Consider the following 18,670-nt stretch of genomic DNA (forward strand, 5'->3'; position numbering starts at 1 on the left):
TGGGGCCATCACCTGCACAACTCTTCACTAGGAGGCACCTGTAGGGGAACTGTGTGACAACAGTGTCCCCATACCACGGGGTCCACCAAAACCAAGGTAAAATGACTCGCAAGCAGTGTCTGCAGAGGCAGGTTTCTGCTAAAACAAGGAATTCTTCTGTCCCTCCCAGGGTCACCTGCCCCGGCCTCGCTGCCCCGGAGAAGCCCTCGGAGCCGGGAGTGCCCGCGGGGCTGGCGGCGGGCACGGACACCTTAACCCGGCGCTATCGCCTTCCAGCCCCTCCGCGAACGGACCCCGAGTCCGCCCGGCCTCGGCGCTCCGGGACGGGGCTCGCCGGCTGCAGCCCGGCGCCCCGACTCCTGCAGAGACAAAGACGGACCGCGGCGGCGGCCGGCGCAGCCCCGCGCCCCGCCCGCCAGGGCCGCTCCCCGCCCGGGGCTCCCCAGCGCCGGGCAGAGGCACCTGCGGCCGGCCGGGACCCGCTCCCCGCCCGTGGCACCCCCAGTCGCGGCGCGGGGCTGCCCGCCCGCCTCCCCTCGCCGCCGTTCTCCCTCCCGCAGACACGGACACACCCCCGCCCCGCCGCCACCTGACAGCGGCGGGGCAGCGCTGCGGGGCTGCGGCGGCCGCACAAAGCGCGGGCCCCCCGGGCAGCCCCGCGGCGCTCGGCCGTGCCCGCGGGCGGAGCGGGCGGCGGCGGTGCGCGGGCGGGCCGGGCGCGCAGCCCCGGCCGTACCTGTGCCAGGGAGAGGCGCGCGGCCATGCTGTTCCATGCCCCCGGCCGGGCCGCAGGAAGGACGCGCCGAGCCCCGCCACTCGCCGCACAACTTCGGCAACTTCCCCAGCCGGCCCCGGGCAAATCCCGGCACCGGATCCGCGCCCGCCCGCCGGACGGAGCCGGAGCCTCCCCCGCCGCCGCACGGCAGCGCAGCCGCGCGCAAAACCGGGTGCGGATTGCCGGAGCCGGAGCCCGCTCGAGGCAGCTGCAGCGAAAACCCGGAGCCGGACACGGTGGCCAACATCCCCCACTGCCAGCTCCCGGCCTCTCCCTTACCTTCCCTGTTGGCCCTGCTTCTGCTGGAGATGCTTCCAGCATGGTGAACGGTTGCAGTTCTCCAGCCTAGTCATGACACTGGTGGGGGAAGTCCCAAAATAGGAGGTGAACCAGGTCTGGGATTAGTTGCAACAGAATTGGGCACAAGGCCCAGGAGGAAGCAGCATGTGAGCCCAGCAGGATGTCCCGACCCGACACATCCTCACAGCAGTGAGGAGCAGCCCTGGGCTCGGCCTCCTGCTTCCCTCCACTCACAGGAAATTAGATGCCTGCCCAGGCAACTCATCATTGTACACATCCTTCTGTCTGTCTGTCTGTCTGCCTGCACTCAGGGACTCTGTGCGTCAATGGCTCTTCTGGGGGAGAGTAACCAGGAGAAAGGGATGAGCAACCCTTATGGCAGGAGAAACTGATATATCAGAGGCAACAAGACACAAAGGAGGAGCAAGCTGGAGTGGGGAGTAAATTGCCCACCATTCTCCAAACCCATGGGAAACAATTGTGTAGGGACTGGCTGAAAACAATACTTGGGTCATCACTTGTTCTCTTGCTCCTCCTGTAACTGCTCACCTCCTCCCACTGGCTTATTTCCACTCCTACTCTGAGCTCTGCACTACCTCAGCACACATCAGTCCCCCAGGGCTGAGGGAAAACGTTCCTATTTTTATACTTTACCTCAAGGTGCTTTAGGCACACATTTAAACTTGAAATATGCATTCGGAGCAGTATGAGGAAATTAGCTGAAGTCATACTTGATTACTGGAAAGCCTTCCTAACATGCTTTGTTTTCTTTATCTGTTTGTAATTCTCTACCCCTCTGCATTGTTTTTGTCATCCTCAGCTCAGTTGTGTGCTCATGCCCCACCTCTGCATCCTGACATTCCTCAGCTGGCAGTCATCCTGAACTGCTAGTGCTCATCATCTGTCGTGAAACGTGGGATCCCTCCTTCCCACCCATTCCTTAATAAAGGTTTTATAGAAGCTCTGCTTTACCAACCTGATTCTCAGCCATTTTTTTCAGCAAGAAAAAGAAAATATGGAGGGGAAGAATATAAAAAGCAAACAGAATAGATATAAAAATATTTACACTATTCACATACTCACTGTCACTTCTCTACTCCACCTCACACTTCTCTCACAAGCAAAATCCCTAGAAAACAACACAGACTTTATATTTCTAGGCTGATTTTTTTCTTCTTTGATTAAAATTGGAATAGTATCTCAGAATAATTAATACCTCTAAATTAAACCAAAAGATTGTAAAGCTAGAGCTGTGTCTCCTGGGGAGAGCAGTATTTTTGGGAGGGGGTCCCCGGGCAGGCATTTGGAAAGCCTGGGTTTCTGAGCTGTCATGAGCTCATGTGGGTGCCCTTTGCTCTTTCGGTTTTTTCCTTCATCTCTCAGTCTTGCAGCTTGGCAGGGACTGGTGGCCTCTCAGGAGAGGTTACACCCAGGCTGATGTGTTCTCACTGCAAAGAGAAGGAAAATGCAAAACAGGGACCTGGGATTTGGCTCCGGAGTCTGAGGCTTGATGCTGAGAGCTGCTGTGAGCAGAATTTTGTGGGTAGACTATCTGGCTCAGCAGTGTTCTTTCTGCTGTTCTCTTTCTCTCCTGGGTGTTGTATCAAGTATTCCCCACCAGGTCCAGGAAGGGACCCAGAACTGCAGCAAGGTTCTGGAGTAGGGCTGTTGAGTCAAGGGACTTGTGCAGGTAGCCAGCAGAGCTGTGTCACCCCTGAGTACAATTAAAAGCTCCAAGCCCCCTCAGAGCAGAACACTTGTCGAGGAGGGAGGTCTGCTCCAGCTGAATGACCACTCCTGAGAGCCTGGCCTTCCTGAACCTTTGTTCAGGAAAATAAACTTAACACCCCCCCCCACCCCTCCAATTTACTGTCTCAAACTGAAATGCACAGCAGTCTGCATCCAGAGAGCCTTTCCATAGTATTCTCCAAAGCTACTGCAGCAGACTCCAAATTGCACCTGCAGCTCAGGAACAAGCAGGTAGTGCCAGGTATGTGGTTAAGTACCTTCAACCTGGCTGTGCACACTCACAGTCATCAGGCATGACCACTGTGTCCACAGTCAGAGGGCAAGAATCACTCAAGGTAACTACTGTAGCCTCTACAAATTAAAATAATAATGAGTTTCACATAATCAACACTGAATTAGTGTGGTCATGTAGATCTGTGCTGTTGATCATTCCATGCATCTCACAGACAAATTGTCCTGGATGCCTCCAACCACCAGGACAGTTAAAACAACCAGCTCAGAGCCTCAGACATCTCTGTAACAATTACAACAGCACTTGTCAGCTTGCTGATGGTGAATGATTGTACTGCAGATTTTCACGAATCTAGAATGACAGCTCCCAGAAAAAAACCCAGCTCTCTGCTTCTCAGCTGGAATTGAGATGTCATCACCTGACATTGGATCATAAAACTGGACTTCATACTTACTTTCAGCCAAGAGAAAAATCACAGCCACTAAAATTTACTCAAAGCTGTTGGCAGGTTTGCAAAATAATGCCCTCCAATGACCTTCTTGGCTTAGCCATGAGCAACTCACCAGGACTTGGCTAGGGTGGAAGAGTCCTGAAATCTGGAATAGGGGGATTTTCCAAACGTACTTCTCCTCTTAGTTTCTCCTCAGTGGAAACCCCGTTCTTCTCTCTAGCCTTTTGCTGACCCCGTGAATCTCAACCTTTTGCAATATCTTCTGTGAATTGTGTAAGGAGCAGTGGGATTCTGAGTTTTCAGAAAAGCTTGTTAAGAACCTAATAAAGTCAAAGATCAATGAACTGCAAGAACTTTAACAGTTTCGTTTTGTATCTTTTTGCATTCAACATGAATTCTCCTGCAGAAAATGTTTATCTGCTCTGTAAGAACTGCTATATGTTGATTTTCTGCAGCAAGATCCTCTACTACAGTGCACTTGTTACACAAAGGACATAGAAAATAGTATTAGCATGCTTTTATTTCTAGGTATAATAGGATTTTCTATGATTCTAAGTACTGGTAATTTGACAAATAGGTACCAGCTCTCAGTGTTCTTTATTGTTTCTTTAAAAGTACAATGCACAAGGTTATGTCTACACAGGACAAACAAGGGACTGCTAACAAATCAAAACTAGCCAAATGGCTGCTGAAGGCTGAGCCTTGCAGCAGTGCAGCAGCACAACTGTTTTGGTGCAAATCCCCACTGTAAGACACTGTGTTAAACAGACTTGTTCTGGTACAGCTGAATTTGAAAATGTGCTGCATCAAGACAGCACAGAAAGGCTCACGACCGGTGAAACACTAACAACCTCTGTTTTATAGATCTCCAAATATGTTTGTTAGTAAAATGGTAACATTTTAATAATATCCAATAATCTCCCTAGAAATAACATCTGAAGTGTCCATCTTTTCCTTTCTTAGAGCTTTGTTTATCCTATGGATCAGCACACAGGAAGCCCAAATCAGCAGACAGGCATTTAGTGTGACTCGTTCTGCTCGTTCTAGGAACGGTGTTACTACAGCCCATGAGCACTCCGGAGGCTGAGAGAGGAATGACTCAGTCCTGCGTCCTGCATTCCTGAGCACTAAATGAGGTACCCAGCTCTCTGCAATTCCAGTGCAAAGCAGAGCAGTAGCTGCAGCATTGTGTAGACAGAATCAAGGATTTTAAGGTAAGAAGGATTAAGCCACTTTGAGTTTTACAGAACAAAAGGAAACATAAGGATCAACACACAAAATCCTGGCCAAAAAAAAGGAATCACTGTTCTATGATCAAAAACTGTAATGCAAGGGAACCTGCCCACAGGCAAACAGACTGTCTTACATTGCACAGGTTTCAGAGAGCCAAGCAACACCCATGCTCCTGACACAGAACAGCATTTCCCACAGCTAGGTCACTGAAAGATCCCTTCTGAGAAATAAAGTTCATCACACAAACTTTGATAACCTTTGGACTGAGGGGACCTTTCATCAGAAACCTCAGAGCACTTTCCAGGACTAGTGACACAAGCTGGTTTAGGAAGTCACGACTGCAGGCATGCCTTTACCTAGACATCCACCCCAGGACATGCTTTGTGTGCTCTTTACATTCTATGCAGCTGCAAGTTTTCTAGACAAAAGGTAACAGATAGGCTGTTATGTTTTAAGGCCACAAGAGAACACTACAAGCCAGACCCCAGCACACTTTCTGTAGAGATCCGTTCATTTCTGGGTTTCTTTTGCATAAAACATGCCATCTGTGAGTCCTACAGTGTATCTTCTAGGAAGATGTCTAGTTATTAGAGCATTATGAAAACTGCATAGGAATTATCTGCTAATTCATCTTGTGCTGTGCTCTTGGCTTCTTAATGTGGTTTGCAGACTTTCAAAGTTACAGAAGCTTTGAAAGTATTTCAAAGTGGGTTGTAGGATGATCAAATTTATACAAAATTGTAGCAGCATTAGAGAAACAAATTAGGATATTAAAGTAACTGCATATTTCTTCATCTCTAAAGTGTTTTCTGTTCAGATGTTCAAAAGAATTTGAATATATCTGAATTTAACTCCTTCATCTGGCAGAAACAGAGTACAGTATAGAATCATTGTACCTCTTTGTTTTGTAAAATGGTATAATCTGTATTTCCAGCATTCAAAAATCTAAAAGCAAAATTATTTTTGAACTCTAGTAATTACAAAGAACAATCTTGAATTCTTATTAAGAGAATGGTAAAATTAAAATAACCTGAATAAGGCTTGAGTGAATCTCTTTAATAATATTTGATGGAAGAGTTGGCAAATCTGAAATGCAGCAGTACAGATCCATGTTATTTTAAAACATACACAATTTACCTTTCCATTAAGACTGTAAGTATATTTTCTCAAACTAATTTATATTAGCCAGTTTCATAGGGCTACACCTCATGTTGTAAAATAATAAGAGGAAATGTAGATATATACAAGTAGTCAGCTTGACCTCCAGATAATTAGCTGGATGACTGACAGCAGAATGACATTTTTCATTCAAGACCATATTTGAAATGCAGAAAAATATTCAATAGGCATTAATTTGACATGTCCAGCTAATGCAGCAGTTGGAGATTTTGATGTTCCTTGAACAGCTTAATACATGTTCTGACAGAAATAGAACAAGCAATAGCACTGCTGTAACAGCATCAGTCTTCATTATAAATTAAACACATCGATTTCATAGTGTGTAGTATTTATTAAACAAAATGAGAATTGAAAACTACTATGTTTACAAAGTAACAGGCAGAAAAGCTTTTATCAACAGTTTCTTCTGTTCCCTGATTCCTTAGGCATGTTCTCTATACTATAAATCAAGAAAACACATTGCTCACCTTTCTGAAATAATTAAAAGATTACTATGTTTTAAGAAAACGGAAAATATTAAAAAACATAATCTACACACGGAATTCCCAACATTCCCCTAACCTAGAATTAGTTTACTCTGCCCTTCACAAAGATTATTAATTATTTTCAGAATTATAAGATATGTGAAGTAATTAGACAAAAGAGCATTTAGTAATGCAAATGGTAAAAGACCATTTTTATGGGATTACTGTAACTCTTGATACTAGTAAGTGTTTCTTCTTGAGATTTCCTTACTTGTCCTCCTAATTATTTTCATCTTATCTAGTCTCACCTTCTTCACTTTCTTTCATTTTGGTCTAGTCTTAATTACATCCATAATAATGCCAAAATGGTTCAGAAAGTATTAAAACAACACCAGTGCAGTAACATTGGTCATAAGACAAAAAATAACTTTCACAAATCAGAGTAACCTACTGTGGCAACCCAGTCTCCAAGCAGAGCAATTCAGATACCAACATTTAAATAATATTTTTTAATTCATCCTTATTCAGGACAACACAATATTCATATTTAATTTTACACTAGTAGTTAAAACTTCTCCTAAATTTAAATCATATTCCACTTTCAGTAAGGAAAGCTCTCATGTATGGGAGCTGCAGTGACAGAACACAGATCTCAGCTGGGTTATAGTAGTGAGTGCCAAAGATTCAGTGAGATGAGTCAAAAGCCTCAACAATAGAGAAAAATCAATCATATTTGAAAAGGTGTTTTCAAAAATGTTTTAGGTCTCAGAGTAGACAAGGACAGAGGTGATTCAACCATTTTAGTTAACCTTGATCAAGTGACATTTAAAACTGTGTTTTTGCTACTATGGAAAAGATCACAAATTATTGACAAATACACAGAGAAGCAAGAGCAAAGCACTGCTTGCCTACATCTGTATGAATGCTGAGAGCTGTAAAGGAGCCTGCAGATTGCACTCTGTGAAAGCCATCAAATACCAAATTTCAGTGCTCTTTCTGCAGAAAGGAATTTCCACAGGCACTTTTTCAGCTGCATTTCCCCTTCTCAAAAGCACAATCCTGCTGTATGTCCATAAATGAGAAAGCACCATGTGGGATTTTTTAATTTACAGCCCTGTAGCAGGGAGTGGAATATTTTCTGTTACTTGGCCAACTATTGCACAACACCAGCAGGCAAAATATTCCTTTAAGTGCAACACATAATCCCCACTGGTGTCAACATATAAGACTACGGAATGTTCCCTTAAAACATCCATTTGTTTTTTGTACTCCTGAATAATTGACATGTAATTAAATTCTTCTACATCAGGTTGGCACTATCAATATTAGAGTGCAACTTGACTGATGAGATAGTACCAAAATATATTTGCCTTTATGAAAGATTTTTTAAGCACATAGAATAAATCTCATTTCTAAGTACTAAAGACTGAATATTCTCTTACTGCTGTAAAGCACAACAGTACACAATTCAAAATATGTTCTCATTTTATTGCACACACAGTGTAATTAAAATATGAAATATTCTTAAATATGACCAAGTTATTTGCTTAATGACTGATTTGTTTACTGGGTTGTTCAGTTGGTTGATTTTGTTTGGGTTTTTTGAAAGATTAATTTGCAGAAGTAATGGAGCAGTGATTCAGCCTCAATGGAATTGTTAAGGTGTGCATGTAACTGATCAGATGCAAAAGGGCATTAATGGAATTTGAACTCCATCAGCTGACAAGGACTTGCTTTCCTCTGTGCCACCTTATGTTCCTGTCCTTTTAGGTGTAATAAAAGACATCTCACCTGTTGAACAGGTGAAGCTAATACAGCTATAAACAGATACAGCTATATAACAACTAGAAAGTGAAAGTCTGGTGACCATTAATAAGAAATGTTTCTTTAAATGACTTTTAGTAGCATTTAAAGCAGCTGTGGTAAATAATTCCAGTGTAGTCATCACTGTGACTTTGAAAAATACATCATGGATTCAGTAGCTTCACAACAGTTTTCCAATCAAACTTGTTGTCTTTACAAATAAAATTCCATTTAAATATATTCTGGTTTTAAAAATGCACTTCAGAATCTGAAAGACTCTTTCAACTCCCACTGTTATTGGCAATACTTCTTTAAATGAGATTCACTAAATATGAGAAGAGTTCAAGAATGTTATTTATAAATACTTTCATCAGATTACCAAAATTATTGATGATGATGCACCAAACCACCAAGATTTTTCAGATCCCCATATCAATTTAATTTGTTGGATCAGTTAAATGGCAAATAAATTTGACCTTCTCTAGAAGGACAGCCCCTTGCTGCCCCAAGTGCTCACAAGACAAATATATATCAGGTATAAAACTGACACAAAGAACACTGAGGTCCAAAGGAGAAAAGTATCAAGGTTTTAGGTATAAAATAGAGACAGATAGATAAGATCAGACAGCTGGATGAGTTTGGAAGAAACAGAAGATTTATTCTTCCTGAAAGAATCTCCATGATTCAAAAGATATCCAAATTCCATCTAAAACTGAGACATTCTTGATTGTCAGTCTCTTTATGTTTAGTGAAGGTATATAATTTGTTCCTGTTGAAATCAAGTTTACTGTAACGATTTATCTTACAGAAATATCTGTACAAAATTATTTAATGAACTTCTCTCTCCTTATGATAGCATTAATGGTGGCAAATTACATATATACAGATAAGCATGAGAAAAAAACACTCCAAAATCATCAGTAGAGCTATTTAGTTAACTCGAAAATGAATATATAGATGAGTTGCTTAATATAGCTCAATTCAAATTCTTCTAAGTAGGAAATAAATCTCAGGCTAAAAATTAGCTGTGGGTCTCCTACAGAGGACTGCAGAACAGATTCATGTTGTGCTAGATGGCACAACTGCCAGCCCAAAAATACAAACCATGCAGGTGGCTTGTAGAGAGAGGAAAACCTGCATTGTTGTATTTATAAATACAAGTATATAGTTACTAATTGAAAAAATGAAAAAGAAGACCTTAGGGGGGAGTGTGCAGAGGTTTTATGTGTGTTTTAACTAAATTTATCATGTATATTGGGCAACAAATTGAAGCAGATCCTAGCGCCAAGACTTTGCTGCCCGTGAGGCTTGAAAGGAGAAAAGTATCCAAAGATTGCTTCAGGACATGGATGAGGAAACTTCTGATCATGTCTCTGACAGAAGCATAGGAGCTTGGATTACTTCCTTGGGTTTCTAAATCCCTTCATGGCTATGTTTCCAATCAGGCTACTGGAAATTACTGTATTTTTAATTTAATTTCCACTTCAAGAAGCATGGAAAGGGCAGAACAGGCAGCTTGGCATGTGTAACAACTGGCACAGATGAAAGCCAGCCAGATGGCATTAGGCTAAAAGAGTTCTCTTGCCCAAAATATAGCACCCACGTCCTTGGCAGATTCTAAAACCAGCACAGAATCTCTGTCTCCCTTTACCATTATCATACAGCTGATTTTTATATATATCTGCAGCTCTGATCCCTGCCCTTACAGCTTTGCAATAACTTTACAAATTTGTCATAAGAGGAAAGCATTTAACAGGATTCAACAAGGAAAAAACTTTAACTCAATTTTTTAACATCGATGGAAAAATGTTCATCAATTCCTGTAACTCTTTGGGGATTACTAATTTAAAAAGTAATATAATTTAATACTTGAATAAGCAATGTAATATGAAGATCTATTTTGTAGGAGATGAGCAGATTAAATATATCCCAAAAAGTAAAATGCCTCAAATTTTAGATGTTGCACATTTAATTGCATATATGCAGTTGTTTGATTAAATGAACTATGTGAGCTACTTGAAGCAAGAAGAAATATTTCCAAGCTCAATCTAATGCCATAATTAAGACTCTTCATGCACATTGAGTAAGATCTGCCCAAACAATACAATATATCTACATTTGGTAAATGTTCTGTTCACAATTTATTATGAACTATACTGAAGTCTGATCCTCATTACCAGAGGACTCAAACCTTGCTAATAATGCAGTCTGGGGGTTTGCTTAATGTGAAAACCTGTAATAGAGAAATATAATTACCTAGAAAGAGAATCTGTGACAAAACTGCATTTATCCCTCAAATCTCCTGGTTGGTTCTAGATTTACCATTCCCTCAATCATTGCACTATGTGAGCCAAGTTTTCTTCTCATATACAACTGCACAATTGCAATCCAAGTCCACAGGTTCAGAGTATTTCATGAAGAGCAGATGGTCTTATGTCAGTCTCTACTGCATGCAAAGAAATCTCCTCTTTTTCCAGCCACCATGAGATTCAACAGCCACAGGAGTTCTGCACAGTGCTCATGAGAGGAAAGTAAAGTGTTCCCCTGAAAACTGGACAAGGAAATGCCTAAAATTGCAAGCTGACTGAAAGAGTAAAAGGAATTGAGTCAGCATTCTGGGGAAAGGAAGGAAAAGGGAGGAGTGGAACAAGCACAAAAAAAAAAAAAAAAAAAAAAAAAATTCAAAGCACATGCCATGAAAAAGATAAGTGCTACTAGTATGCCATAAATAATATAAGATTCACATAATGCACCATTAAAGTTTATGGATCAAATCCTCTTTCCTGGCTATGATGTACCTAGGCATAACAAAGACTCTCACAGAGCTGGTTACAGCTTTCTGATTCACTACCCAGCCCTGTTCATCTCTGGCACTGAGATGGGACTGGAGATGATTCATTAATGGAGGGAGCCAGAGGGGCTATAAAACTGGCTAATATATTACCTCTTAGTTCGTTCAGAATTTTTCCATCTAGCAGAGAAATTTCCTGGACCTTGGGTGATTTTCTCTTGTTTTGCCTTTTCTGAGGACAGTGAGCAAGGCCTAAGGCTTTCCCCTTCTAAGACCCTTCCAGCTGTGTGAATGCTTCAATTTTTTGCAAATAAACAGAGTTTATTTAGATGTGTCATGCACATGTACATGCACATCCATGCTTACTGATCACTAAACTGCAAAGCCAATTCAAATTTCTTGTGTTCAGGGGAACTGTAAGCCTGGGTGCAATGTGCCCTCTGAGCATGCATAATCTGAAACAGATGGCTCAACAGATGAGCTGCCAAACACTCAAGGCCAATTCAAATGCCATCCAAAAGTAAAAGTTATGTTGGATAAAAGTTTTCCTTGTCCCACTTCAGATAAACAGGGCCTATCGGCTTGGAAGATGATTCTTTCTCATTTTCTGCTTGTCTACTTATTCTTTTCAAATATGGCATGCTCTAGAAAACAAATACCAGCCGATAGCATTTTCCAATCTCTTGTTTGTTTGTTTTTTGTTGTGTTTTTTATTATTTTTATTTTTTAAATAAAGCTCCATACTCTGGAGTAAAGAGATTGCAGCATTATTTGAGCTTAAGTTAAAAAACTAAGCCAACAAGGAAAGAGCAAAATACAGGAACTTTCTGGCCCTCAAGCTTGCAAAGAAAAGGTTGAAAATATGAACCCTTCAGAAACCAAATTCCTTTTTAACTCATCCTTTGGTTGGCAGGGTTTAAGCACAAATAAATAATTTAAATTGCATGAAATATGAAGTGTATTGATTTCCCATTTAAACACTCATTTAAACATGGTACTGGAGAGCTCTCCCCATCTTGTGATACTTCCTGGCTTTTCCACAGGACTCTCTGCCCATAGCTTGCCTAAGTGGAGGCATTGTTCCTGAAGGCATTATTATACCTTAGGCAATGCCTTGACTGTAAAGTAAATCTTATTTGAAGCTACCATATGTCTTGATTTTCCTATAAAGACCATTTTTTGACACCTGGATTTTTTTCTTGGGAGTGCACACACACATCTAGGTACATATATGTCTATTAATCTGTCTATCTCCCCAGACTATCTAGGTGTCTGAATTTCTTAACACCAGGAATCCTGACACAGGACTATTAAATACATTCAAAAAACCCAGACAATGGCAGATTGCATACTGCAGAGTTTTGGTGTGCGTGAAAAAAAATGAACATTTCCAAAAAGTAATTACAGAGTCTGAGCACTCACACTACAAAATATGCCCATGTTGCTGCTGGGAACAGAAATGACAGGCATCACTTCAGTCAGCCAAGCACCACTGAGATCAGTCACACTGCAGAACGTTACCTATGCTTCACACTGCACCAGCTGACACCGCACTGATTATCCCCTGAAATGTCTCAAGTACTACAGTGCTACAGTTAAGGATTTGTGGGTGTAGAAGATTCAAGCTAAAACACACAAAGAAATTGTAAGTTAACTCCACATTCAAGACAAAGGGTGTAAAATTGGTCCGCTATCTACAAGAAAAAGAAAATCATCATCTCTGTGTTTTAGAAATTCTGTGCAATGAGTAAATGTAATGCAGGGACTGTAGCAATTAAGTGTAAGATATCACTGCTGATATTTAGCAGATTAAATTGTTATTCAAAAGTGTGAAGCCAAATAGATGGAATATTTTGCAGACAGATTGGTTAATATTATAAGTGACAGCTGGATCAGGGAAAACTCTGTGTAGGATTTTGTTTTCTCTAAAATTGACAGATATGTAAGCCAAAATGTGAAACAGATAAGACAACAGCTCATTTGCTACTTGTTTTGCTGTATTGAGAAGAGCTGTATCTGTCCTGTATTTGTCAGACTGGAAACATAAAGCAGAGAGTGTAATGCTAATGATACACTCAGATCCTCCTCTTTTGCTTATGCATTATGAATAGCAGAGCAAAACTGGGTAGATATATGCTTTAATCTCTAAGTCAGTGCAATAAATTTTGCTCTTGATTATGTACATCTAACTACATCAACACAAAGGAACACAAAAGTGTGAACAATGTTTAGGCTGTTTGGCCTGGAGTGGAAACATCCAACTAAACTCGTGCTTTTGTTTGCTGGTAGCTTATTTCCAAAGGCTCAAGGCTGCTAATCTCCAAACTATATTGCACATTTGATCAGTAAATTAGAACTATTTATTGTGCATACCTCAAGTAAACACACCACTGGAAGATACTACAGTGTCCTAAACATTACCAGTTTTAGCTTATACCATGCAAATCAAAGTTTCACTGTCCTCTGCAGATTTTTTATTATTAGACTTCCTTGTAAGTACATTCCTTACAAGCTTATTTTCAAAAACTAATTCTCTTGGGCAATAGAAAGCAAATTATGTAACTCTCCATTTTGTCAATAGTCCAGAGATTTTGGTTAACTCCAGTAGCATTTAGAGATTTTAAAATTAATGTTATTGCAGGATTTTCTTAGAAGTTGCATTGCAGTTTCTGCTGCAGTAGTTTATTGGGGCACTGGGAAGTTCACAGATTGAACTTTTGAAACTTGGAAGCAAACAGATGCAACAAGGCCTGGATTTTCTTGGCTTACAAAGTGAGTAACAGAGCTGCCCTGTGTGTGCTGCTGCCTACGAGCTAAGTAGGATTTCCTTTGTTTCAGTTCATGACATCTGAGCATATTTCAACAATTCTGAGCAACTTCAGCTTTAGCAAAATTCAGCAAAACTCTTTGTGCTGGAAAAGAGGCAAAGTAAGGTCTGACTACTAAAACGTAAAAATCAGGCTACGATATTATTAAAGATCCCACAGAAATCCCACTCTTTTACTGAAAAAAACCCAGACAACCCAAAATTCCCCTTGAAATAATAGTTAAAGAGTCCCTTAGTGGAAATAAGTCCCTAGATGAAAATAAGAATACAATATAAAAGTAGCAGTAGTGGCTCAGAAGAAAGGTCGAAACAGTCCAATATCCTGTGCCCAGCAGTGGCAATAGCTATGGAAAACGGTAGGACTGGAAAATGTGGTGAGACTGCTCTAGTGTACTTCCCAAAATTCCCATGATTTACAGTTCAGAAGTCACCTGAGCTGGAGACAATTCTTGTGAGTGGTTGTTTTACTTTAGACAGCAGCTTAATGTATCCAATAATATGTCTGAGGCTTTTGTCTTCATCCTACCAAGACTGAAACCTCACCAGGGTGTGCAAGGGTTTTCCCTGATCCTTGAACCTGGGTTTTCTTCCTGCTCATACCAATCTGATGGAGCTGCAGGAAGTGCTGCTCTGAACTGAAGTCTCACTTCATCTGGAGATCTGATGTAGCTGCACTCTGCACGAGTCTGCCAGTTCACACATAAATGGAATATTCTCCTGACAGCTCCTGAGAGCTCACACAGTAGCAAAGCACCCATCTGCTTTCCAAATTCTGGTCCAAGTGCACATCATGATTTTTGGGGAGCAATCTGAGTTTATTTTGCCTATTCTGGTGGCTACTTATTTTTCTTCTACTAAATTAGTTTTTGTCTTCTTTTTTCATTTCTTATAGAAGAGAGAGAGTTGAGTAGGATGAAACAATTTCTGCATTTTTGATTTCATGAGAATAAGGAGAAAGCAAATCCTTTAAGTAGGCATGAAAAAGGAATTTTTCATTCTAAGATAAGAAGAAAAAATAATCTCCAGTTTTTGATAGGATAAACTTTGCTAGTTATGTCTCTCATTCTTATACAAGAAACAGTAATTCTAAAGAAAAATCTTTTTGGCATCCCAAAATCAGGGCAGTATTAAAAGAGGGCTTATACTGTTCATGGACTCCTCCTACATACAAATCCCTGCAAGTGATACTAGACCTTAAGAAAATTTATTTTACCTTAAATTCCAGAAGAAAATGTAGAGGAGACAGAAACTGATTCTACATTGACACAATGGAAACTTCGTTTTAACAGATACCTCTTTAATACTTCTTGTTATGGAAATTAAATGAGCAATAAAGACACACATTTACTTATGTATTATGATGGATTGCTCAGCTCTAGGTGTCCTTGGCTTTACTTTTATCCTTCCTTTCATCACCTGTTTAATGCCCTAAAAATTACCACAGTCAGATGTCTGTTATTTACCTGGACACAAAACAAAAAAAAAAAAGACAGGGTGAAAAAAGACAGAGAAAAACACAATTTTGCTCTAGATTTTACCATGACTTTGTACCACCAAGTGCAGATACTGCTGGTAACAGCCTAAAAATATGCATATATTTTGGAACCTACTTGTTTGTATAAACATTAGTTTTAAATACCACCTTTGATATTGCTGTGAGTATTAATAACAAAAAAAATACAGTATATAAAGAAAATCAAACAGTCCTTAACTGAAAATAAACACAGCATATAATCCCTGTGATTAGTGACAATATTCTAAAATATTGAGTTCTTATCTTTTCCCTTGCTAAATTTGCTGCACATCAAACCTTACTGTAAGTCAAAATTTTGTGAGAAGACAATGATGGATGTATTGCATTCTTGCTAAACTATCTACAGAGAGCAAGTAACCTTACTTGAAACATATTAATAGGGCAAACACCATGTAAAAAGGTGATGGTGAGAAAGCTTTGGGAAAAGAGATTATGCTTATTTGCCTTTTTGTAGCAGTGGGCTGCATACCACAGCTGCAATGAAGGAAACATTCCAGTTGAGCAGCATTCCTCTGTATCTTTTCAAAGTCTCTGTGGAGGCTAAAGTAGGAATCACTTACTTGTGGCTGAGAAAATAGCAGGGACTTCTGCATTAAATTTTAAATACATTCTGCCCAGAGGATAAGATGTTTAAATCAAATGATGAGACATTACCCATCTAAGAAATGCATTAGGAGTATGAAATGGGATTCAGCATGCTGTGAATTCTAAATTCCTGTACTCAGCAAAGAAACAAAGACTCCCACAATACCAGGTTGGAATTACCATATTATCCTCAAGGATAATATGGTTCATTCTTTCTTGGCATAAGTACAGACTAGACAATATGGCCCAACACCCTGTCAACCCTGAATTTTAGAAACGTCCATGGGCTGTTGATCTCAAGAGCAAATTATTATATAGTAAGTTTTATGATAAATAATACAAAGACTACAATGAATTGTTCACCAAAATTCATTCCAGTATTTTTCTACTTGCTAGATTGATTTTCAGATTACCAGAGCTCAGTCAGAGATTAAAAATAGCCTGTATAGCTATTTCTTTAGTATAAAGGCTAAGTAATTTAAAAAATTATTTTGTATTAGATTTATACTATGTTTAAGTTACAGAATTTGTTAGAAGGTGCTTTCCCCATTAAATTTTTGTTGCTATTAATGTCTTATTCTCAGAACACTGAAGATCTCACATGTGATCAGGATATGTGGGAGGAATTCTTTGTCCTCTGAATAAAGGGAGGGCAGAAGATACTCATATTTCTTAACAGCCAAGCCCCTCAAGAAGCCTAGAAATGTATTGAGTCCTGAAGTGTCAGTCTACACTCCTGCACCTCCCAGATAATATTAGGTCGAAGTGTCCTGCGAAACATGAATTTACTCTTAAGAGGCCTCAGACCACAATTTTAAGTTTTGTTACTGTTTCGAAGCCACTCCAATTTATAATGGCCTTAAAAAGTATTTCTCTGTAGACCATGTAACAGCATTTGGCCATTAGGTGAGTCACTGGAGTTTAACAGAGCACCTCCACACCCTGTTTTGAACGCACTGCAACAACATCTGACAAACTCCTCCCAGTCCTGCCAAGTGCCAGCGAGGTGAGTCAGCTGCGTCTCTGCTGCATCATCCCTCTGACAGACAGCGCTACCAGGGAGGATTAAATAACTACACACAGGATAAATCTCAGTTTCAGCATCATCTCTATCCTAAATGCAAGACAGAGTTTTCAGCCCTGTCTTTAATGGTATCACCTTTTGGCTGAATATATTCCATGGGTTTTGGGGAATTGGCTCCAATATTCCAGTGCAGTCCAGTGCAGCTCTAAACACACCATGGAAGGATGAGATTCTGAACTGTAGGAAGGCAGATCTAATGTCCAAAAAGAAAAGCCTCTTCTCTTGTGAACTTACATCAAACCCAGCCATAAGCAATAAGCAGAAACAGAACAGGGATACTGAGACTTGTACTGAGATTTGATGAGTTGATTCCCATACGACTTGCTGTAATTTGATTTTTTCCAGAATATGCTAATATGGAGTCATTTAGAAGACTCAGAAAGGTCTGCTTAGCCCTCAACGAGGTTCCTCATCCCTGACCTAGATGAATTTATGACAATTCATTAAAATCAGAAAAAAACGAGATTAAAATGGACAGATTTGGGAAAATGTGTCACTAATGGCTTTTATTTCATAGAATCATAGAGGAATTGGCAAGAAAGACCCAAGAGAATTATTTGTTTACCTCAGAAACCAGCTACTGTCCTCCTTTGATGTTTTGTTGATTTTTTTCATAAACATTTGTATTAAAACTAGTGACAGTATAATAAATCTATTCAGTAAATCTACTTACAATGGCACTTACTGTCATACTTGATTTAATTATCCTCTTTGAAGAATGACTGCTTGTAGGGTGAAGGTGATTCTCTCCCATCTATCTTCCTCTCTGTAATCCCCTAAACCAAACATAATTCTGAAGAAATAAAATAAAAATGCTTAGGCACTGACAGTGCTCCTATTCTTAGTATAGTTGGGATGTGTACAGAGAAACTAGAAAATACCTGTAAAGGACAGTAGCTGGAGACTGAGGATGACACAGAATGTTCCATCTTCTACTTGATTGTAGTTTATTACTGCATCTCTCCCTCATAAAAAAAATGGAGGGAGTGTTTCCCTGGAGGTACAAATAAAAGATATTACTTGCTATCAAGAAGCAAACAAAGAACCATCCATTATCAGGCTAAAACATAAATTCTTAATTATGATAATTATGTTATCAGTAGTTGACACATTGAACTTACAGGACAAGCAACACAAAATTAAACTACCAGCACATTTCTTAAGTTGGAAAAGAAACTGAAACAAATTATTATTTGTTCTCTTCTCAAATGCCTTCCTTATGTTCCTTAGAACCCCAAGCAATTGCAGCTGTTGGTAGAACCAAAAGCCACTTTCACTGCTGCCAGTCACACTCCCAGACATCCTGAAGGAAACCCACAAGCCACAACTTCATCACTGAGGTTCTTCTGAGTTCAGCCATAACTTCAGCAAAAATCTACAATAGAAAAACATTTTGCTCTTAAAGAATCAGACTTCCACTGCTCTCTTGCTTCCATTGTCTACCCTGGTATTTACTCTGATCAGCAGTGTCTTACTTTTGGCTAGAAACCACGTAGATTTAAACTCTAATGGGCAAAAATGTAATTTACTGGACAAGCGTGGACAAAGAAAAATTACATAGAAGAAATTTTTAAAAGTAGGATGCAACTTGGGATGTCCTGGAAAACACAGGAAGGACTGGGCATATCTGAAGCTTCCCCCTACATTCCTGCTGGGACAGCCT

General features: G+C 40.2%; 1 protein-coding gene across 14 annotated transcripts in view; it reads right to left on the minus strand.

Annotated features, from left to right (window-relative positions):
* EPS15 (epidermal growth factor receptor pathway substrate 15) overlaps nt 1-18,670 on the minus strand; it is a 67,234-nt gene that overhangs the window by 45,788 nt on the left and 2,776 nt on the right. For 7 of the 14 annotated variants that reach the window (XM_079314526.1, XM_079314535.1, XM_079314532.1 and 4 more), the window contains exons 2-3: nt 17,889-18,001; nt 17,681-17,800 (exon numbers count right to left, since the gene is read on the minus strand). In XM_079314526.1, coding sequence (XP_079170652.1) covers nt 17,681-17,761 — 81 coding nt within the window. In that variant the 5' untranslated portion in view covers nt 17,762-17,800; nt 17,889-18,001. Of the gene's footprint in view, nt 1-736; nt 1,020-1,054; nt 1,125-17,680; nt 17,801-17,888; nt 18,002-18,670 lie in introns of those variants that run through there. The other 7 variants (XM_079314527.1, XM_079314534.1, XM_079314524.1 and 4 more) reach the window with 4 other exon arrangements.

This window comes from Erithacus rubecula, assembly GCF_903797595.1.
Source record: "Erithacus rubecula genome assembly, chromosome: 10".
Classification (NCBI taxonomy): domain Eukaryota; kingdom Metazoa; phylum Chordata; class Aves; order Passeriformes; family Muscicapidae; genus Erithacus; species Erithacus rubecula.